The sequence below is a fragment of the Salvelinus fontinalis genome, chromosome 4 (assembly GCF_029448725.1).
Source record: "Salvelinus fontinalis isolate EN_2023a chromosome 4, ASM2944872v1, whole genome shotgun sequence".
Lineage (NCBI taxonomy): Eukaryota > Metazoa > Chordata > Actinopteri > Salmoniformes > Salmonidae > Salvelinus > Salvelinus fontinalis.
In genome coordinates this window covers 12,288,273-12,312,342 of record NC_074668.1, presented here as the reverse complement: position 1 = coordinate 12,312,342, position 24,070 = coordinate 12,288,273, and the positions used below count along the sequence as shown (strand labels likewise).

Sequence of the window (24,070 nt, the reverse complement as noted above, 5' to 3'; positions counted from 1 at the left end):
TCATTTTTGCGAAAGACCATGGCTCCAAAATATCTCAGAGTAGAAGTGCTGATCTATAATCAGTTTAGCCTTTTCTATCATAATGAATAAGAGGCAGGAACCGATCCTAGATCAGAACTCCTACTCTGAGACTTTTTCTAAATACGGTTAAATCAATGGCTAACCTACATCAAAAACAGCAACACTTCTGACCCATAGTTTGTCCCCTTTTTCTGCTCTGTGAACTTTGCCCTGTAGGAGGGTGAGGCCGTGGAGCTGCGTGTGATCCGGACCAAGGGGCAGCTGCTCAAACAGCTGGTGCAGTACGCCCTCATTCCCTCGGGCTACACAGAGTTCTACGGCGCTATCGGTATCCTAGAGTTCATGCCCGGGGAGAGGGAGGTGCTGGTAGCACTGGTGGCGCGGCCTGACGGGGTCCCCGAGGTACAGCTACACTGCTGTCTGGTGTCATGAATGGCATCATGTATGGGATCCTATATGGTATCATGTATGGTATCATGTATGGTATCATGTATGTCATCATGTATGGTATCATGTATGTCATCATGTATGGTATCATGTATGGCATCATGTATGGCATCATGTATGGTATCATGTATGGTATCATGTATGTCATCATGTATGGTATCATGTATGGTATCATGTATGTCATCATGTATGTCATCATGTATGGTATCATGTATGGCATCATGTATGGTATCATGTATGTCATCATGTATGGTATCATGTATGGTATCATGTATGTCATCATGTATGTCATCATGTATGGTATCATGTATGGCATCATGTATGGTATCATGTATGTCATCATGTATGGTATCATGTATGGTATCATGTATGGTATCATGTATGTCATCATGTATGTCATCATGTATGGTATCATGTATGGCATCATGTATGGTATCATGTATGTCATCATGTATGGTATCATGTATGGTTTCATGTATGGTTTCATGTATGTCATCATGTATGTCATCATGTATGGCATCATGTATGGTATCATGTATGGCATCATGTATGTCATCATGTATGTCATCATGTATGGTATCATGTATGGCATCATGTATGGTATCATGTATGTCATCATGTATGGTATCATGTATGTCATCATGTATGGCATCATGTATGGTATCATGTATGGCATCATGTATGGTATCATGTATGGTATCATGTATGGCATCATGTATGGTATCATGTATAGTATCATGTATGGCATCATGTATGGTATCATGTATGGTATCATGTATGGCATCATGTATGGTATCATGTATGGTATCATGTATGGCATCATGTATGGTATCATGTATGGCATCATGTATGGTATCATGTATGGCATCATGTATGGCATCATGTATGGTATCATGTATGGCATCATGTATGGCATCATGTATGGTATCATGTATGGTATCATGTATGGCATCATGTATGGTATCATGTATGGTATCATGTATGGTATCATGTATGGTATCATGTATGGCATCATGTATGGCATCATGTATGGCATCATGTATGGTATCATGTATGGCATCATGTATGGCATCATGTATGGCATCATGTATGGCATGGACGCCTCATCCTGACTGTTAGGGTGTCACTGGTCTTACAGTTTCCAGCTTGAATTGCCTTTGAAATTATTTTTTTTTGTTTCGATAGTTTACAGTATATGTGTTTCAGTGTAGAGCACGGTGGGCAGATTACAGTGTGACAGTCCTGTTATAGTGTATGTGTGTGTGTGTGTGTGTGTGTGTGTGTGTGTGTGTGTGTGTGTGTGTGTGTGTGTGTGTGTGTGTGTGTGTGTGTGTGTGTGTGTGTGTGTGTGTGTGTGTGTGTGTGTGTGTGTGTGTGTGTGTAGCTGGACGAGACATTCTCGATGGTACTCAGCAGCTACAGCACTCCAACCAGTCGCCTTGGCGACCACCGAGAGGTCAACATCACGGTGCGCAGGAACGACGACCCCTTCGGGGTCATCGAGTTCATCCGTTCTGGACTGGCAGAGGCCATCAACGAGAGCAAAGGCTCCCAGTCTCACTCAGGTACAATGGAGCAGTGGAGGAACAGTGACTACCAACTATACAGCACTTTAGGACTATGTAGTATAACAAAATAAACGTAACAGGATAACAGTTGTGATCATATTTGAAGTAATTTTAATGATTTAAAAGAGGATGCAGTAGAGAGATGATAAAGGAACTAATAGGATTGAGTGTATTGTATTGTGAACAGTGTGTTATGTTGTGGGTCTGCTTGGCAGTGGCCTATCCCGTGATGAGGAACAGGGGTCACTTCGGGAAGGTGTCAGTGTCCTGGGTCCTAGAGCCCCACATGTCTGCTGACGTCAGTCCCGTACAGGGATACATTGTGTTTGCTGAGGGGGAGTATATGAAAAACCTCACCCTCTTCTCTGTACCTGATGAGGTAAAGCTGTCTCTCAAACACAACGGTATCTGACAAACTACTACAATCAGGTCTCCTTGACATAATATACTGTGTGATTTATGTCAATAGAGTTTCATGATTTGGATGGTACTGTATCTTCCATCTTTTCTACACAATAGTAAGAGTGTCTTGTTTCCCCATAAGATCCCAGAGGCAATGGAGAATTTCACCATCACTCTCCTTAATGCGACAGGGGGAGCAAGACTTGGGAACATACTCAACGCCAGCTTGCACATAAACAAAAACGATAACCCGATTTACTTTGCAGGTGAGGATCTCTTGGAATTGCATCATACTGTATGTTAAGCACTGGAGTTCTTTCAAGTTCAGCTGTGTATCGTCAGACATAAAGTGGATATGTCAAGGGACATATTTTTATGCCAAGTGACATTGTTTTTATGTCAAGTGACATAGTTTGTCAGTTGACATAAGGTGACATAAGACTCTGTCTCTCTGTCCTTCAGAGCCTGTGGTTGTCAGGCTTCAGGAGGGGGGCGTGGCTAACTTCACCGTTTTGAGGGCTGGTCCGGCTGACTTTGTTGCCACGGTGATGTATCTCGTGGACTATGGCAAGGCGTCACCTCGTGACTTGGCCCCGCTGAGTAACAACACTGTGCTGGTGTTTGGCGTGGGACAATGGATGAAGAACATCTATGTAGTCGTGGAGGAGGACGACATACCTGAGACCGAAGAACCGTTCTATATCATTCTCTACAACACTACAGGTGTGGAAGGCTGACACGCTTTCTTTGCACTGAAACAGACAAGATATTTCTCCTGAACTCGTGATCTGAACAGGAAAAACTCTGAGCCCTAGTTTTAGCCAGTAGCTAGAATCTAGAATGTTGCCTGGTCTGGTCAGGTCACATGACCAGGAAACCCCCCTGGCCATTCTTATGTTTGATAACGTTCTATTCAATTACATTCTATACAATTACTCAATCTCATTTATACTCTCAATACAATAGCACAAAGTTCCATGGGTCAAGTCATTTTGGAGGCAGCTGTAGTACGAATCAACCAGCCTCATTGCGTTGACTGTATTTCCATGTTTAGTAGCCAGTCTCTTTGACAGTTCTTTCTGTACATTGGTGAGTAACTGGGTTGATTAGCGTTGACTCTGGTGACTCTGAAATGGCCTCCCAATCCCAGGTTTTTGTGAAACAGACAGGGAGGAAAGCCTGTGGGGGAACTTAATTACTGAACTCAGACTCACTCTGCAGGCTGCAGCACAAAGCCAGGCAGCCAGCCAGCTCACTACTCGGCCTGCCTGGATGGCTGTATACGCATGGACCACTTTGATAGAAAATACGTGTTGACTCACTCTGCTCCACTCCAAGCCTTAGTTTATAAGAGGACTCTTATGTTTTGGTTGTTGTGGCGGACATCTGCATGCAGAACCCTGACCCTCTCTGCTGGGTTGCGGTGGTTACCGTGTGCTATGTTAATGAGAACACTCTTTTCTCTTTTCTTTATGTTATGATATTTAGCGTGACAATTACAATGTGGGTATTTCAAAGCAACCTCGTCTCTGTCTCTCTCTGTTTTCCTTATAAAAAGCGGAAGCACATGCCGAGGACAGACTTAAAAGAGGTTATTTTAAAGAAGACATTTTCGTGTCGTTTTTTTACCCCCAAAATAAATCAAGATGTTAAGTTCAAACAAGAACATCATATTATTTTGACTGACTTGAAGGACATTAAATGTTTCTCTCTTGTTCAGTAATTTGTTATTTAATAAAAACAGAGGGAGATAGTTTTAACAGGCATTGTAAATGTATTCAGTGACTGCATGCTTTGAAAGCGATTGTGTGAAAATATCTGACCTTGACACCCAGCAACTAACTGTGTAATTTCACATTGTGACCTGTGTGTGTGTGTGTGTGTGTGTGTGTGTGTGTGTGTGTGTGTGTGTGTGTGTGTGTGTGTGTGTGTGTGTGTGTGTGTGTGTGTGTGTGTGTGTGTGTGTGTGTGTGTGTGTGTGTGTGTGTGTGTGTTTGTGGGTACAGGTGACGCTGTTGTGTATGGGGCGGACACAGCAACAGTGGTGATTGAGGCCAATGATGAGGCCAACGGAATATTCTCCCTGGAATCGACAGAGAGGCCTGTGAAAGAGGGCAATACCAACAACTTCTAGTAGGGAACCCAAGCCCTAATACATCATACTGATGCTTACCCAGCCTCTGGAATAATTTAGCACCTCTAACTAGAGCTGAGCAATTTGTGTTTTTTGAGATCAGTTTGGTTTCTGTTATATAATATATATAATCACAGTTTTCGATTTCGAGTTTCAAAAATAGTTTAGAACATTAAATGCAAATGCATTATGTGGGTTGAATGCTGTAACACAGAATAAAACAGTCCCATGATGGTAGTGACTGCCCATTACTGCTTATCACTTATTAACCATCATTTATTCACATTACTTTCATTGAATAACATAGTTAAGTTATTGTGTATATTACATTTGTTTTATTTGATTACTTTATTATTTAATTCCAAGTCATCATCTCATCTCTACAGAGCTGCTGCCTGTGCTGTCTGACAAAATCACTATTTTAGTAGTTCTTCAAAGTAAATAAGTTATACTTTTATGACTACTGAATACCAACTATCAATTACTTAGATCATGTATTTTCAGATAGAGATACCTCACGATTCAACTGCTCTCAATCGCACATTCTCTGTATCTTCCTCTCCGTGTCTCCACGCCCCACACAGATCGGACAGTAGGCGCGCAGTGGATTATGGTTATTGTAGTTAATTACCACATTTTCTGTGCTAAACTATGTCTAATATTGCCCTGTTGGAAACTACAACTCCCCACTAGATCACACAGTTTGGGCTTGATCTGATTTGTCTCTAGAGAAACCAAACAAAATGGAATTCAAATAATTGAACCGATGTCAGTTGTATTAGTTAGTTAGTTGTATAAAAAAACTAGAAATGAGACATTTCTGTTAATCTCTCAGAACTAGATCTAACCAAACTTCTTGAGTTGATGATCCTAGCAACTGCTGTAATAATTTAATCCGGGGCTGTGTCAGTTTGGGTCCTTGGGGGGCGTAGTGTCTGTGGCACTCTTCTCTCTCAGTCCCTCATACAGTCCTTTCATCTCCTAGTGTTATCAGGGCCAGGGGACACTTTGGCAACGTGACGGTGTTCTGGCGCCTTTATGCCAATAACACAGCCCTGGAGCCAGGTCATGAGTTCATCAACACCTCTGGCTCCATCACCTTCACCACGGGAGAGGAGACCAAGCCCATTGTCCTGCAGGCCATCTCAGACCAACTCCCGGAGTTCAACGAGTTCTACGTCCTCAGACTCATCAACATCTCAGGTAGGGGAGGTGAGGGATGAGGTAGGTATGCTCCAGGTGAGTTATGTGGAAACAAAGCTGAAGTATCTTCTTGACTGGAACATCAACATCTGAGATTGCTACCCATGTTCTCTCAGTTGAAATGGGATGGTATGGGTTATTCCTGAATTACTCTGTGTCACATTACACATATTGTCGACATTAAAGCATTAACCATTTCCTTTCCGGTGATATTTCATAGGTGGTTACCCTGGCGAGGGTGGCCGTTTGGCTACTACATCCCTCAATGCATCCGTCCTGATACCCTTCAACGATGACCCCTTTGGAGTGTTCACCATAGCTGATGACAATCTGGACCAGGAAGTGGCTGAGGACGTCCTGTCAGAACTGGACATGTCTGATGTCACTTCCTTCAACATACTGCGGCAGCAGGGCAACTTCGGGGATGTGCGGGTTGCCTGGGAGATCGTATCCGACCGTTTCCCTCTCGGCCTCCCTCCTATGCAGGACCTCCTTCTCAGCGCCTTCTTCCCCAAGGAGGTGGAGCTCAGGCCCAACTCCAGGAGGCACCACTCAGGCACCGACGCCTGGCTCTTCTCGGGCCGCCAGGGGGCCTACGGCACCATCAGCCCAGAGGACGGGCTTGGCAACCTGGCTAACTTCACCTTCTCGGCCTGGCTGATTCCCAGGCTGGACATCAACGGCTTCATCGTATCTAAGGGTAACAGTAACAGGACGTTGTACTATGGGGTGAAGGTCCAGACTAATGAGTCTCATGTGAGCGTGACACTGTACTACACAGCCCTGGGGGCCAACTACACCCAGGTGGCCCGGACCACGGCAGAGAGGTTTGTGGAGGACAACGTGTGGCTCCATGTGGTGATCACGGCGGGTGATGGGATGATTGAGTTCTTCCTGGATGGGAACCTCATGCCCGGAGGGGTCAAGAGTCTAAAAGGAGAGGCCATCACTGACGGTGAGTCCCAAGAATGTAATTATCTCTTAAAGACAGGAGTCCTAATTCTTATTAAGACAGGATCTTATGGGAGTGTCTTGTTTACTGTAGGAGTTACAAACTGAACAGGGCTTCTACTCCACTAGCTAGAGTTCAATCCTCTTCCTGTAGCTATGACAACCACCTCAGTTCTGTAAAGGGCATATTATGTATCTGATTCTGCATAGTTCAATTATTTGAGTTAACGATAATAAAGGCATAGCTGTTAATTAAAGATGTCCAAAATGAAAAGTTTGAAAGGGTTCTTATAGTTGTGTTCTTGTGTAGGCCTAACCTAGACCCCCGACAACAGTAACTTTCATGAAGCCTCTCCACTGAGCTTCTTCACTCTCAGCAGAGACCTCACCATACTGTACAAACGTCTCCTTTGATGTCAATGTCTTCATCAATCTGACGGCACTGGTGGTCTGTGAGTGAGCGCTGTGGGACCCTGCTCGTCTCCTCACTCTCTTGGCCCACATCTGGTCAGGGAAGCTCTAGTTAAAAAAACACTATGCATTCCTCCTCTCCCATTCCTCCTCTCTCCCTCCTCCTCTCTCCTTCCTCCTCTCTCATTCATCCTCTCCCATTCCTCCTCTCTCCTTCCTCTTCTCTCCTTCCTCCGCTCCCATTCCTCTGCTCCCATTCCTCCTCTCTCATTCTTCCTCTCCCATTCCTCTGCTCCCATTCCTCCTCTCTCCTTCCTCCTCTCCCTTTCCTCCTCTCCCATTCCTCCTCTCCCCTTCCTCCGCTACCGTTCCTCCGCTCCCGTCCCTCCGCTCCCGTCCCTCCCCTCCCGTCCCTCCGCTCCCGTTCCTCCTCTCCCGTTCCTCCGCTCCCGTTCCTCCGCTCCCGTCCCTCCTCTCCCGTTCCTCCGCTCCCGTCCCTCCTCTCCCGTTCCTCCACTCCCGTCCCTCCTCTCCCGTTCCTCCGCTCCCGCTCCTCCGCTCCCGTTCCTCCTCTCTCCTTCCTCCTCTCCCATGCCTCCTCTCTCCTTCCTCCTCTCCCATTCCTCCTCTCCCATTCTTCCTCTCTCATTCCTCCTCTCTCCTTCCTCCTCTCCCATTCATCCTCTCTCCTTCCTCCTCTCTCCTTCCTCCTCTCCCATTCCTCCTCTCCCATTCCTTCTCTCCCATTCCTCCTCTCCCATTCCTCCTCTCCCATTCCTCCTCTCCCATTCTTCCTCTCTCATTCCTCCTCTCTCATTTCTCCTCTCCTATTGTTTGGACTTACAGAGACTCAGCAATGCTTGAGCGAGCGCTTAGCCACCACACTGCTGGACATTGTTGCAGGCAGATGAAAGCTGGCTGCAGTTTTCGTTCTCCCCCAATAACTGAAGACAATGTGCTGTCTGTAGCCCCCCCCCCCCCCCCCCCCACCCCACGACGGGACTCTCTGTTTCAATGGCTCTTCTTGGGTTAACTTCAATCAGAGGGATATACATGTAAACAACAGACACGTCCCATACTGTCAACTCAAACAGTGTTCTATTGCTTTGTCTGAGGGCTTTGTTCGTGGTCACCGTGGCGAGCTTCCTCTATTTGTCAATTTTTCTGCTGTTGAAATGCTCGCTGGGGGTCTGTGTGTGTGTGTGTGGTGAGGGTGGGGGTACTGTAGCATTAATGAATCAGTCTGGAATGGATACACTCTACAATACATGCTTGTCAGCTTCTCTGTATTTCAAAAAGCATTTTGTTTGACAGCAGCATGATCACCTACTGCTTGATGTTTTTCTGAGTGTATTCTTCTCCCTTCTGTGTGTGTTGCAGGTTTAGCTCCGGTGCGGATCGGCTCGGACCCCTACGGAGAGGAGCGTTACACGGGCCTCCTGCAGGATCTGCGTCTCTACCACAGCAGACTGACTCGCTCAGAGATCCACGAGCTCCACGCGCAGCCCGCCAAGACGGACCTGATGAACATCTCTGGCTACCTGCAGTACAGGCAGGACGAGAGGCAGAAGGCCTTCGTGGTGAAGGCGCGGGACGACAAGGAGGAGGAGGGGGAGGAGGTGTTCTACTTGCAGCTGGTGGCGGCCCACGGGGGGGCGCGCCTCCCCCTCCCCCGCCCCACCGCCACCCTACGGGTGATGAAGAGTGACAACGCCAACGGCTTCTTTGGCTTCACCGGCACCTGCATACCAGACGTAAGACACACACACACACACACACGGGTCGCATTAGCTTTCAGAAACCTGCATTTTCAGTCAAGAGTGTTTTTTTGCTTCAATAGAGTGATCAGGGGCGAGCAACTCGTTGTTCTTCACACAAAATACATTAGTGCAACACATTCGGCAGAAAGTACAATGCTATTTGACTGGCAGCCACCCATACATTAACTTACATTAGCTCACAAGTACACTAACTTATGATGAAAAATTAAGGTATTCTTTTGCAAAAACTATGCATGGCCATCACATTTCTAATATTTATCATATAAATAATGTAGCCAGCTACATTTCCTGATGTTTTGCTTGAAGTTAATAAAAACTACACTGGATGAAAGTACCAGAGAAAAGCATCCTACACATCGGTCAGAGCGCTGTCTGGTGAAGCAATGAGGAGAGCAAAGATATTTCATCCTGATGGAGAAGTGCAACTGAAGAACAAAATTAGTCCTTTTACATTCATGATTTCGTTTGAACCCTGATTGAAGCCGAGCAGAATTTACAATAAAAAGCATTTTAGATCTGCTTTTAAAAAAACGCAGCAATATATTTATTTTGCGTTTTATCTTTCCTTTTCTGCATGAAAAACGCAGAATCCTGCGTTAACACGACCCCTGATACATACACACACGCACACATACAGTATCTTCCCTGCTTTACAGTATAAATGAGACACTATTGACACTATCGAGATGAAATGTAGACCCCACTTGCCAACTGCAGTCATTCGTACAGCTCTTAGCTTGACTGACACATCAGCAAAAGGATGTAAGAAACACAGCACACTGGAGGACAGCACATTATTGTCAAATTCTCTGACTAGCTTTGATCCAGCATGTACCCTGAGAATATGGATATTTGGTTACCTAGAAAGACATGTAATTGAAGCCAGTAGTTTGTGTGTCCTCGTGCATATTTAACCAGCGTTCACGCCTGGGTGGAGGAAGTGTGCGCTCAGCCTTTTAGAGAGACTGGACACATGGCATCTCTGATGGCTCCTCTCAGGTAGAGCAAAAGGTGATAGATCAGCCATGTTCATTCCTGTGGAAGTAGAGTCCCAGTAGCACAACAGGTGGTAGACCAGGGAATGGCATTCCATCAGAACGGGTCCCTCTAATTCTGCATGAGGACAAAGGGACTCAGAGGCATGTGGGGCTATCGGGTGTCTCTTTGCAAATCACATCATGACTGCAGGACTTAGAGGAGGGCTGTCCATGAAAGCGCAAAGGTACATTTTTGGAATGAGTCGTGTCAGTCTTGAATTGATAACACGTTTGTGATGTCTTGTCAGAGTTTGTCATCAAATGAAAGTTTGTTTACAATTTTGATGTGTGATGTGACAATATGGTTTAAAATGTCACAATGTCTGGTTGGTTTAGGGAGCATCATTAACAACCAGGCTCTGTGCCTGTCTTCTGTCCTTTCTCTATGGCCAGACGTCAGAGGAAGGCTCCACCATCTCCTGTGTTATTGAGCGGACGCGCGGGGTTCTGGACCACGTCTATGTGAACTACACGGTCACTCAGCTTAACTCAGACAGCCAGGCTCCGGCCCACCAGGACTTTGCCAATGCCAGCGGCTCGGTGCTCTTCCTTCCCGGTCAGCGCTCTGAGGTGTGGGCGAACAACCAGATTCACACACACACACACACACACACACACACACACACACACACACACACACACACACACACACACACACACAACACAACACAACACAACACAACACAGACACAGACACAGACCCACACACACAGACACACACACGCACAGACACAGACACAGACACACAGACACAGACAAACACACACACACACACACATGACTCTGGGAAGACTACCAATGCACTCCTCAATCACACATGAACCAGGGAAACCCCACTGAACAATGAGCATGCTCCTTGGTACACCTGTAGAGTAACACTATATACACACAGACACACACACACACACACACACACACACATAGACACACACAGACACACACACACACACACATACACACACACACACACACACACACACACACACACACACACACACACACACACACACACACACACACACACACACACACACACACACACACACACTGTACATACACTCACACACATGCATGCACACAAACACACTGAAAGGTCAGACAAACAAGTCAGGAGAAATGTTTTACCATTCATCTACATTTCTGGCCATATTTCATCCCAGAAAACTATTTTCTTCCACTCAGTAGTGTTGTTAACTTCTAGCCCCACCTAGTGGCTGAGAGGAATATGTTGTTCTGGTCAACGGTGTTTGCTAATGATTAGGCTTAGCTTCAAATCCACTCCAGACACTAAAGCCTGCAAACAAATACATTATGAATATCCACACATATCTACGCAGTTAATTTTAGATTGAAATCTTGACTATCTCTCATGTGTTATGACATCATCTCCCTGCAACTCCCAGGTCCTGAACCTGCTGGTGTTGAATGATGACACCCCTGAGTTCGCAGAGTCCTTCCAGGTCACTCTGGTGTCAGCAGAGTCAGGCGATGGGAAGCCAGGCTCCACCCCCACCAGTGGGTCCAGCATCAATCCTGACAACTCAGCAACCAGTGTCACCGTCATGGCCAGCGACCATCCCTACGGTGCAGGGAGAGACACACAAACACACACACCCCTGTGGCACCCCAGTAGAACCTCAAACTGATATTCACATCAAACTGCCTCATGCCAATTCTCATCCAGAGTACATGAATCAAGAACTGCAGATATCTGTAAAAACACATAGTTGACAAACACAAGAAGTTCTGCTTATAAGCTGTTGGAAATAAGTTCAGTTTGTGGCATAATGTAAAAACACTGTAGTAAACTGCTGTTGGTGTGAGTCAATCATTAACTGTTGATATACATTTGTCACAGACACAATTAGATCACTCATAGTTATGGATGTTCCCGTTTTATGAATGTATCAGTAATATGTCATGTATTGATCCCCTCGCTGATCGTCTCTGACCAGGCTTATTGTTCTATGAAGCTAGATGAGCAGCTGTTGTGAGTACTGGTCTCCCTCTCTCCCAGGTCTGCTCCAGTTCCAGCCGAGCCTGCCGGCTGAGGGCATAATCCGCCCGGCAAGAGAGCCTGCCCACGTCACGGTCAACGAGGATGATGGCGAGGTTCGCCTGCTGGTGGCCAGGGCCCAAGGCCTCCTGGGAAGAGTCATGGTCGGCTACAGGACCTCACCGTTTACCGCCGCCAGCCCCGAGGACTATGAGGTAATTTCCTGCCATCCTTGTACTGTAGATCAGCATCTCAGACAGACACAGGGATGGATGGTCACTTGACCATTTTTCCCCCAAAAATCTCCTAATACATGAATGATGCATGATTTATGATTTAGGAATGTGTGTTTAGATATGATTTTACCCGTAAGAACGTCCTATTCGATCCTAATACTTGGCTATCTGCTGCGCTTTTATTTTGAAAAGATTAAGAGAATAATAAGGCATACCCTACATAATGTTTGAGTCACTAGACTAACTCCTTTGATGGCTGTTTGATAGGTTGTCACCAGACTAACTCCTTTGATGGCTGTTTGAGAGGTTGTCACCAGACTAACTCCTTTGATCGCTGTTTGAGAGGTTGTCACTAGACTAACTCCTTTGATGGCTGTTTGAGAGGTTGTCACTAGACTAACTCCTTTGATGGCTGTTTGATAGGTTGTCACTAGACTAACTCCTTTGATCGCTGTTTGAGAGGTTGTCACTAGACTAACTCCTTTGATCGCTGTTTGAGAGGTTGTCACTAGACTAACTCCTTTGATGGCTGTTTGAGAGGTTGTCACTAGACTAACTCCTTTGATGGCTGTTTGATAGGTTGTCACTAGACTAACTCCTTTGATGGCTGTTTGATAGTGAGCTTGTGCTAACTCCCCAAGCTAACCCCTTGTTCCCTACCTACTCTGCCTGCACCTGTTCCATGGCTCATACAGGACTCAGACGGCATGCTAGACTTCTTGCCAGGAGAACGCTTCAAGTACATCAGTGTGACCGTCATAGACAACCCTGTCCCTGAGTTGGACAAGGTGTTCAGAGTGGAGCTCTACAACCCTGACGGAGGAGGTAAAACAAATACCATTGATTGATTGATCGTCCAATTGGTGATGATCTTCTTACCACCTCTTCTCTTGTTTCTGATCATTGTAAATAGTCCACCTTCCTATCCTGTAATCATATCTTTCAGTGTTTCCCATCCCTGAAATCCTGCTCTAACTGGTCCTTTGCCTGTGTTCTGCAACTTTGTGTGTTCCCGTGTGTTCCCGTGTGTTCCCGTGTGCTCCCGTGTGTTCCCGTGTGTTCCCGTGTGCTCCCGTGTGATCCCATGTGTTCCCGTGTGTTCCCGTGTGCTCCCGTGTGCTGCACTCCCCAATGATCCCCACTACTCTGGTGTGCTCCTAAAGTGGGTCAGTTCCTTCGAAGTGAAGGCAGTGGCAGTGGAGAAAGTGACACTGACTTCTTCCTCTTGTCCTCTCACCACCGTGGTAAGACCACCTCCCCTACACCTCCCTCCAAATACCTCCCATCCTTTTAGACTGTCCCTCTCCTCCTAAGCATATGTACATATTGTTGGGAGAGGTGTTAAGTCCTCTGTAGTTCTTACCCTACTCTGATAAGGCCAGGCTCTGTGTGCGCTTGTCTTCGCGTGCTTACGCCTCAATGTGTGCCTTTGTATGCGTGTGCGTGTGTGCTTGCGTGCCTTCGTGTGTGTGTGTGGAATTAAAATGTCAATGGGTCCAGTGAGCAGTGACCGGGGAGAGGGATGTGGGAAAAGCAAATAGGCATTCTATTGAGATGAGGGTAGCAGTGGTCAGTGGTGAACAGAAAATGTCCCAGATCCCAGGGATCATTGTTTCTCTGTAGGGGTTCACCCTCTACCTTATTAAAAACCCACAATGCACTGCAGTGTTCAGGACTAGCATTTCAAGAGGATCAATAAGATTCAATTGGAATTCAGTTCTACACAGTGTGACACAATAGGAAGCAGTCATTGATTTTTGGCTATGAAAATAATGACAGTGTTTACAGTGTGTGCTACTCCCCTGGCTGTCACACGTTGTGTTGTACCTATAGTTAAACACCTGTATGTCTTTCTAGCCAGCTTGGGAGTTGCCTCCCATATCACTGTGACCATCGCTGCCTCTGACGACGCACACGGAGTGTTTCAGTTCAGCCTGGACTCTCTGTCTGTCAATGGCACTGAGCCTGAGGAGGGACGCAGCACTGTGCTGCTGCAGGTCAGTGTGTGTTTGTGTGTGTCTCTGTGTGTATCTCTGTGTTTCAGTGTGTGTGTGTGTATCTCTGTGTTTCGATGTGTGTGTGTGTGTGTGTGTGTGTGTGTGTGTGTGTGTGTGTGTGTGTGTGTGTGTGTGTGTGTGTGTGTGTGTGTGTGTGTGTGTGTGTATCTCTGTGTTTCAGTGTGTTTGTGTATGTGTCTCTGTGTTTATCTCTGTGTTTCAGTGTGTGTGTTTACTCTACTCTCTCTCTGCCCCCCCCCCCCCCTCTAACCATCTCAGGTGATGCGGTTGTTTGGTGCCTTGTCCAACGTAACTGTATTCTGGGAGGCTGATGTCAGCTCTGAGGAAGACCTCATCAGCAGGGCCGGGAACATCACCTTCCACGTGGGCCAGACCAGGGGGGAGATTGAGCTCCAGGTGGCCCAGGACGAGGTGCCGGAGCTGGACAAGAGATTCGGTGTGTCCCTAGTCAACGTCTCCCATGGGCGTCTGGGTGTGAGGACTGAGGCCACTGTGACCGTGCTGGCCAGTGACGACCCCTATGGAGTGTTTGTGTTCTCGGAGAGCAGCAGGCCGGTCCGCCTGTCTGAGGGCCACACCCTGGTCAGCCTCACCATCTACAGGCAGAGGGGGCTGATGGGAAGGGTGCGCGTTACGTACGGGACCCTGAGTGAGGCTGACGCCGCCCCCTTCATGACCCCGGGGGTGGGCCGGGCCAACGAGGGGAATGACTTTGTCCCCCTCCTGGAGTCGGTGGTGTTCGCAGCCAATCAGAGTGAGGCTAAAGTAACCCTTCGAGTGCTGGATGATGAAGAGCCTGAGAGGGATGAGTCTGTATTCATGGAGCTGATCAGTGTCAATCTCATAGGAGGAGGACAGCATGAGAGATTAAGTAAATCACTGCAACATGTTCACATCACAACTATGAATATCCAGCCTTATACATGGTCAACATACGATATATATATATATACACATACATACATACATATATATATACACTACATATACAAAAACGAATATATATACAAACACTATATTTACTATCTTTCAAAAGTTTGGGGTCACTGAGAAATGTCCTTGTTTTTGAAAGAAAAGCTAATTTTTTGTCCATTAAAATAACATAAAATTGATCAGAAATACAGTGTAGACATTGTTAATGTTGTAAATGACTATTGTAGCTGGAAACCGAAGATTTTTTATGGAATATCCACATAGGCGTACAGAGGCCCATTATCAGCAACCATCACTCCTGTGTTCCAATGGCATGTTGTGTTAGCTAATCCAAGTTCATAATTTTAAACGGCTAATTGATCATTAGAAAACCCTTTTGCAATTATGTTAACACAGCTGAAAACTTTGTGCTGATTAACTTCTCTGCGCTACGGATCCCTTTAGCGGGATAATTTTCCTAAACAACCGCTGAATTGCAGGGTGCATAATCATGCAATCACAAGTGAAATATACCAAAACACAGTTTAGCTTGTTGTTAATCCACCTATCGTGTCAGATTTTAAAAATATGCTTTGCAGCGAAAGAAATCCAAGCTTTTGTGAGTGTATCAATCAATGCTAGAACAGCTAGCCCCAAATTAGCATGGTCACGAAAGTCAGGAAAGCAATAAAATGAATCGCTTACCTTTGATAATTTTCGGATGTTTGCACTCACGAGACTCCCAGTTACACAATAAATGTTATTTTTGTTCGATAAATATTACTTTTATAACAAAAAAACGCCATTTGGGTTGCGCGTTATGTTCAGAAAACCAAAGCCTCGTTCCGTTCGACGAAAATTCCAAAAAGTATCCGTAATGTTCGTAGAAACATGTCAAATGTTTTTTATAATCAATCCTCAGGTTGTTTTTAACAAACATAATCGATAATATTTCAACCGGACCGTAACCTATTCAATAAAAGAGAGAAAGAAAATGGAGAGCTACCCTTCTCGCGCGCAGGAACTAATCAAAGGACACCTGACTACTTTTGAAAAATCTCGCTCATTTTTCAAAATAAAAGCCTGAAACTATGTCTAAAGCCTGGTCACAGCCTGAGGAAGCCATTGGAAAAGGAATCTGGTTGATACCCCTTTAATTGGAAGAAAGACGGGCAAGGAAACACAGATTAAATCACTTCCGGGATAGATTTCCTCAGGTTTTCTCCTGCAGAAACAGTTTTGTTATACTCACAGACAATATTTTGATAGTTTTGGAAACTTTGGAGTGTTTTCTATCCTGATCTGTAAATTATATGCATATTCTACGATCTGGACCTGAGAAATAGTCCGTTTACCTTGGGAACGTTATTTTAAAAAATTAAGAAAATCTGGCCCCTAGCGTCAACAGGTTAAAGAAGCAATAAAACTGGCCTTCTTTAGACTAGTTGAGTGTCTGGAGTATCAGCATTTGTGGGTTTGATTACATGCTCAAAATGGCCAGAAACAAAGACCTTTCTTCTGAAACTTGTCAGTCTATTCTTGTTCTGAGAAATGAAGGCTATTCCATGCGAGAAATGTGTTCTACTCCCTTCACAGAACAGCGCAAACTGTCTCTAACCAGAATAGAAAGAGGTGTGGGAGGCCCCGGTGCACAACTGAGCAAGAGGACAAGTACATTAGAGTGTCTAGTTTGAGAAACAGACGCCTCACAAGTCCTCAACTGGCAGCTTCATTAAATAGTACCCGCAAACACCAGTCTCAACGTCAACAGTGAAGAGGCGACTCCGAGATGCTGGCCTCTGTACACCTATGTAGATATTCCCCATGAAATCTGCCGTTTCCAGCCACAATAGTCATTTCCTACATAAAGAATGTCTACACTGTATTTCTGATCAATTTTTTGTTATTTTAATAGGCAAAAAATTTGCTTTTCTTTCAAAAACAGGGACATTTCTAAGTGACCCCAAACTTTTGAACGATAGTGTACATGCATTATATATACATACATTCATTCACTATATATATGTACGCTATATACACATACACTATATATATATATATATATATATATATATATATATATATATATATATATACATTCACTATATTTAAACACTATATATATATATACAGTTAAAGTCGGAAATTTACATACAGTTTGGTTGGAGCCATTAAAACTCGTTTTTCAACCACTCCAGAAATTTCTTGTTAACAAACTATAGTGTTTGCAAGTCGGTTAGGACATCTACTTTGTGCATGACACAAGTAATTTTTCCAACAATTGTTTACATACAGATAATTTTACTTATAATTCACTGTATCACAATTCCAGTGGGTCAGAAGTTTACATACACTAAGTTGACTGAGCCTTTAAACAGCTTGAAAAATTCCAGAAAATGATGTCATGGCTTTAGAAGCTTCTGATTGGCTAATTGACATAATTTGAGTCAATTTGATGTATTTCAAGGCCTACCTTCAAACTCAGTGCTTCTTTGCTTGACGTCATGGAAAAATCTAAAGAAATCAGCCAAGACCTTAGAAAAAAAATTGTAGATCTCCACAAGTCTGGTTCATCCTTGGGAGCAATTTCCAAATGCCTGAAGGTACCATGTTCATCTGTACAAACTATAGTACGCAACTATAAACACCATGTGACCACGCAGCCGATATACCGCTTAGGAAGGAGATGCGTTCTGTCTCCTTGAGATGAACGTACTTTGGTGTGAAAAGTGCAAATCAATCCCATAACAACAGCAAAGGACCTTGTGAAGATGCTGGAGGAAAACGGTACAAAAGTATCTATATCCACAGTAAAACAAGTCCTGTATCGACATAACCTCAAAGGTCGCTCATCAAGAAAGAAGACACTGCTCCAAAACCGCCATAAAAAAGCCAGACTACGGTTTGCAACTGCACATGGGGACAAATATCATACTTTTTGGAGAAATGTCCTCAGGTTTGATGAAACAAAAATAGAACTGTTTGGCCATAATGACCATTGTTATGTAGAAAATTTGTGGGCAGAATTGAAAAAGCGTGAGCAAGCAAGGAGGCCTACAAACCTGACTCAGTTACATGAAAAATATAAAAGCTGAAATAAATCATTCTCTCTACTATTATTCTGACATTTCACATTCTTAAAATAAAGTGGTGATCCTCACTGACCTAAGACAGGGACGTTTTACTAGGATTAAATGTCAGGAATTGTGGAAAACTGAGTTTAAATGTATTTGGCTAAGGTGTATGTAAACTTCCGACTTCAACTGTTCACTATATATACTAAAGTATGTGGACACCCCTTCAAATTAGTGAATTCGGCTATTTCAGCCACACCCGTTGCTGACAGGTGTATAAAATCGAGCACACAGCCATGCAATCTCCATAGACATACATTGGCAGTAGAATGGCCTTATTGAAGAGCTTATTGACTTTCAACATGGCACGGTCATAGGATGCCACCTTTCCAACAAGTCAGTTCGTCAAATTTCTGTCCTGCTACAGCTGCCCCGGTCAACTGTAAGTGCTGATTTTGTGAAGTGGAAACGTCTAGAAGCAACAACTTCTTAACCACAAAGTGGTAGACCACACAAGCTCACAGAACGGGACTGCCGAGTGTGAAGCGTATAAAATTTGTCTGTCCTCGGTTGCAACACTCACTAACGAGTTCCAAACTGCCTCTGGAAGCAACGTCAGCACAATACCTGTTCATCGGGAGCTTCATGAAATTGGTTTCCGCAGCCGGGCTCTCCATGCGCAATGCCAAACATCGGCAGGAGTGTTGTAAAGCTTGCCGCCGTTGTAAATAATAAATTGTTCTTGACTGATTTGTTAAATAAAGGTTACATTTTTTAAATAAAAAAATAAATTTAAAAAAGCTCGCCGCCATTGGACTCTGGAGCAGTGGAAACGCGTTCTCTGGAGTGAGGAATCACTCTTCACCATCTGGCAGTCCGACAGATAAATCTGGGTTTAGCGGATGCCAGGAGAACGCTACCTGACCCAATGCATAGTGCCAACTGTAAAGTTTGGTAGAGGAGGAATAATTGTCTGGGGCTTGGTTCGGGCTAGGCCCCTTAGTTCCAGTGAAGGAAAATCTTAATGCTACAGCATACAATAACATTCTAGACTATTCTGTGCTTCCAACATTGTGGAAACAGTTTGGGGAAGGCCCTTTCCTTTTATTTCAGCATGACAAGGCCCCCATGCACAAAGCGAGGTCCATACAGAAATGGTTTGTCGAGATCTGTGTGGAAGAACTTGACTGGCCTGCACAGAGTAGTGACCAAAGTAGTGACCCAATCGAAAACCTTTGGGAATTGGAACGCCGACTGCGAGTCAGGCCTAATTGCCCAACATCAGTGCCCGACCTCACTAATGATCTTGTGGCTGAATGGAAACAAGTCCTCGCAGCAATGTTCCAATATCTAGTGGAATGCCTTCCCAGAAGAGTGGAGGCTGTTAAAGGAGAAAAGTGGGGACCAACTCCATATTAATGTCCATGATTTTGGAATGAGATGTTCGAAGAGCAGGTGTCCACATACTCTTGGTCATGTAGTGTATGCAGCTGGACTAGGGATATTGTCTTTTTGTCAAACCATACAGTTTCTTCTCTTTCCTAGTTGTCCAGTCTCCTCGTCTTGGTCCGAAGGCAGAGATCGTGGCCCAGGTCATAGTAGAGGCCAGTGATGACGCCTTTGGGTTTCTGCAGCTGTCCGCCCCTGCCGTCAACGTGGCCGAGAACTATGTTGGACCCATTATCAATGTCACACGCATTGGGGGAATTTTTGCTGACGTATCTGTGAAGTTCAGAGCTGTACCAATGACTGCCAGAGTTGGTCAGTGTGGTCTACATAATCTCAATAGTATCAATAGTGACTCATATAAACTGTATAGCAGGGACTGTGTGTGTGTGTGCAAGCGTGCGCAAAGTGTATGTAACAAATTGTGTGTGTCTAACAATGTGTGTGTCAACCCAGGTGACGACTACAGCGTAGCGTCCTCTGACGTGGTTCTCCTGGAGGGGGAGACCAGTAAGCCAGTTCCCATCTACATCATTGATGATGTGATTCCTGAGCTGGAGGAGACCTTCCGCATCGAGTTGCTCAACGTCACCACAGGGGGTGCTAAACTGGGGGTGCTCACCCGCACCATCATCACCATCCTGCCCTCCGACGACCCCTTTGGGGCCTTTGGTTAGCTCACGTTTCTCTCTCCTCTCCAACACAGACATGGCCTCACGTACGTGCATGTATACTAGTCAATATAGTTCTAGAATGTGAGGGAAAAAAATATTTGATCCCCTGCTGATTTTGTATGTTTGCCCACTGACAAAGAAATGATCAGTCTACAATTTTAATGGTAGGTTTATTTAAACAGTGAGAGACAGAATAACAACAACAAAAAACAGAAAAACGCATGTCAAAAATGTTACAAATTGATTTGCATTTTAATGAGGGAAATAAGTATTAGAGTATCAATCAGAAAGATTTCTGGCTTCCAGGTGTCTTTTATACAGGTCACGAGCTGAGATTAGGAGCACACTCTTAACTCGCCCAGAACTACACGGGAGGATCTTGTCAATGATCTCAAGGCAGCTGGAACCATAGTCACCAAGAAAACAATTGCTAACACACTACGCCGTGAAGGACTGAAATCCTGCAGCGCCCGCAAGGTCCCCCTGCTCTAGAAAGCACATATACAGTGGGGCAAAAAAGTATTTAGTCAGCCACCAATTGTGCAAGTTCTCCCACTTAAAAAGATGAGAGAGGCCTGTAATTGTCATCATAGGTACACTTCAACTATGACAGACAAAATGAGATTTTTTTTCTCCCAGAAAATCACATTGTAGGATTTTAATTTATTTATTTGCAAATTATGGTGGAAAATAAGTATTTGGTCGCCTACAAACAAGCAAGATTTCTGTCTCTCACAGACCTGTAACTTCTTCTTTAAGAGGCTCCTCTGTCCTCCACTCGTTACCTGTATTAATGGCACCTGTTTGAACTTGTTATCAGTATAAAAGACACCTCTCCACAACCTCAAACAGTCACACTCCAAACTCCACTATGGCCAAGACCAAAGAGCTGTCAAAGGACACCAGAAACAAAATTGTAGACCTGCACCAGGCTGGGAAGACTGTATCTGCAATAGGTAAGCAGCTTGGTTTGAAGAAATCAACTGTGGGAGCAATTATTAGGAAATGGAAGACATACAAGACCACTGATAATCTCCCTCGATCTGGGGCTCCACGCAAGATCTCACCCCGTGGGGTCAAAATGATCACAAGAACGGTGAGCAAAAATCCCAGAACCACACGGGGGGACCTAGTGAATGACCTGCAGAGAGCTGGGACCAAAGTAACAAAGCCTACCATCAGTAACACACTACGCCGCCAGGGACTCAAATCCTGCAGTGCCAGACGTGTCCCCCTGCTTAAGCCAGTACATGTCCAGGCCCGTCTGAAGTTTGCTAGAGAGCATTTGGATGATCCAGAAGAAGATTGGGAGAATGTCATATGGTCAGATGAAACCAAAATATAACTTTTTGGTAAAAACTCAACTCGTCGTGTTTGGAGGACAAAGAATGCTGAGTTGCATCCAAAGAACGCCATACCTACTGTGAAGCATGGGGGTGGAAACATCATGCTTTGGGGCTGTTTTTCTTCAAAGGGACCAGGACGACTGATCCGTGTAAAGGAAAGAATGAATGGGGCCATGTATCGTGAGATTTTGAGTGAAACCTCCTTCCATCAGCAAGGGCATTGAAGATGAAACGTGGCTGGGTCTTTTAGCATGACAATGATCCCAAACACACCGCCCGGGCAACGAAGGAGTGGCTTCGTAAGAAGCATTTCAAGGTCCTGGAGTGGCCTAGCCAGTCTCCAGATCTCAACCCCATAGAAAATCTTTGGAGGGAGTTGAAAGTCCGTGTTGCCCAGCAACAGCCCAAAAACATCACTGCACTAGAGGAGATCTGCATGGAGGAATGGGCCAAAATAACAGCAACAGTGTGTGAAAACCTTGTGAAGACTTACAGAAAACGTTTGACCTCTGTCATTGCCAACAAAGGGTATATAACAAAGTATTGAGATAAACTTTTGTTATTGACCAAATACTTATTTTCCACCATAATTTGCAAATAAATTCATTAAAAATCCTACAATATGATTTTCTCGATTTTTTTTCTCATTTTGTCTGTCATAGTTGAAGTGTACCTATGACGAAAATTACAGGCCTCTCTCATCTTTTTAAGTGGGAGAACTTGCACAATTGGTGGCTGACTAAATACTTTTTTGCCCCACTGTACATGCCCGTCGGAAGTTTGCCAATGAACATCTGAATGATTCAGAAGACAACTGGGTGAAAGTGTTGTGGTCAGATGATACCAAAATTGAGCTCTTTGGCATCAACTCAACTCGCTGTGTTTGGAGGAGGAATGTTACCTATGACCCCAAGAACACGATCCCCACCGTCATACATTGAGGTGGAAACATTAGGCTTTGGGGCTGTTTTTCTGCTAAGGGGACAGGACAACCACTGCATCAAAGGGACGATGGACGGGGCCATGTACCGTCAAATCTTGGGTGAGAACCTCCTTCCCTCTGCCAGGACATTGAAAATGGGTCATGGATGGGTATTCCAGCATGACAATGACCCAAAACACATGGCCAAGGCAACAAAGGAGTGGCTCAAGAAGAAGCACATTAAGGTCCTGGAGTGGCCTAGCCAGTCTCCAGACCTTAATCACATAGAAAATCTGTGGAGGGAGCTGAAGGCTCGAGTTGCCAAACGTCAGCCTCGAAACCTTAATGACTTGGAGAAGATCTGCAAAGAGGAGTGGGACAAAATCCCTCCTGAGATGTGTGCAAACCTGGTGGCCAACTACAAGAAACGTTTGACCTCTGTGATTGCCAACAATGGTTTTGCCACCAAGTACTAAGTCATGTTTTGCAGAGGGGTCAAATACTTATTTCCCTCATTAAAATGCAAATCAATTTATACAATTTTTGACGTGTTTTTCTGGATTTTTTTGTTGTTATTCTGTCTCTCACTGTTCAAATAAACCTACCATTAACATTATAGACGGATAATTTCTTTGTCAGTGGGCAAACGTACAAAACCAGCAGGGGATCAAATACTTTTTCCCTCACTGTACAGATGCTCATTCAAATCAGATTACAGTACATGCACAATGACTGACTACATTAGCCAATAATCTATTGTATTTTTGTCTAAAAGAGCCCAATGAAAAATCCTGCATTGTTCTTTTATTACTAAATGACCCATTAGACCTCATCAAAGTACTGTTTGTGTTCCCTAGTATTTCAGAATGCTAACCCCTAACCCTAGTATTTCAGATGGCTAACCCCTAACCCTAGTATTTCAGAATGCTAACCCCTAACCCTAGTATTTCAGACTGCTCACATCTAACCCTAGTATTTCAGACTGCTAACCCCTAACCCTAACCCTAGTATTTCAGAATGCTAACCCCTAACCCCTAACCCTAACCCTAGTATTTCAGAATGCTAACCCCTAACCCTAACCCTAGTATTTCAGGCTGCTAACCCCTAACCCTAGTATTTCAGACTGCTAACCCCTAACCCCTAACACTAGTATTTCAGACTGCTAACCCCTAACCCTAACCCTAGTATTTCAGACTGCTAACCCCTAACCCTAACCCTAGTATTTCAGAATGCTAACCCCTAACCCCTAACCCTAACCCTAGTATTTCAGAATGCTAACCCCTAACCCTAGTATTTCAGGCTGCTAACCCCTAACCCTAGTATTTCAGGCTGCTAACCCCTAACCCCTAACCCTAGTATTTCAGACTGCTAACCCCTAACCCCTAACCATAGTATTTCAGACGGCTAACCCCTAACCCCTAACCCTAGTATTTCAGACTGCTAACCCCTAACCCCTAACCATAGTATTTCAGACGGCTAACCCCTAACCCC

The 24,070-nt window shown here is 44.7% G+C and overlaps 1 protein-coding gene across 2 annotated transcripts in view; it reads left to right on the top strand.

The window, feature by feature from the left end:
• Positions 1-24,070, top strand: part of LOC129853098 (adhesion G-protein coupled receptor V1-like) — a 236,226-nt gene that overhangs the window by 46,242 nt on the left and 165,914 nt on the right. For both annotated transcript variants that reach the window (XM_055918807.1, XM_055918806.1), the window contains exons 13-30: positions 238-423; positions 1,853-2,033; positions 2,252-2,415; positions 2,581-2,704; positions 2,901-3,161; positions 4,445-4,571; positions 5,558-5,775; positions 5,996-6,730; positions 8,518-8,891; positions 10,349-10,525; positions 11,359-11,539; positions 11,973-12,166; positions 12,883-13,012; positions 13,351-13,431; positions 14,045-14,184; positions 14,464-15,076; positions 19,737-19,952; positions 20,094-20,309. In XM_055918807.1, the coding sequence (XP_055774782.1) occupies positions 238-423; positions 1,853-2,033; positions 2,252-2,415; positions 2,581-2,704; positions 2,901-3,161; positions 4,445-4,571; positions 5,558-5,775; positions 5,996-6,730; positions 8,518-8,891; positions 10,349-10,525; positions 11,359-11,539; positions 11,973-12,166; positions 12,883-13,012; positions 13,351-13,431; positions 14,045-14,184; positions 14,464-15,076; positions 19,737-19,952; positions 20,094-20,309 (4,318 nt within the window). The remainder of the gene's footprint in view (positions 1-237; positions 424-1,852; positions 2,034-2,251; positions 2,416-2,580; positions 2,705-2,900; positions 3,162-4,444; positions 4,572-5,557; positions 5,776-5,995; positions 6,731-8,517; positions 8,892-10,348; positions 10,526-11,358; positions 11,540-11,972; positions 12,167-12,882; positions 13,013-13,350; positions 13,432-14,044; positions 14,185-14,463; positions 15,077-19,736; positions 19,953-20,093; positions 20,310-24,070) is intronic.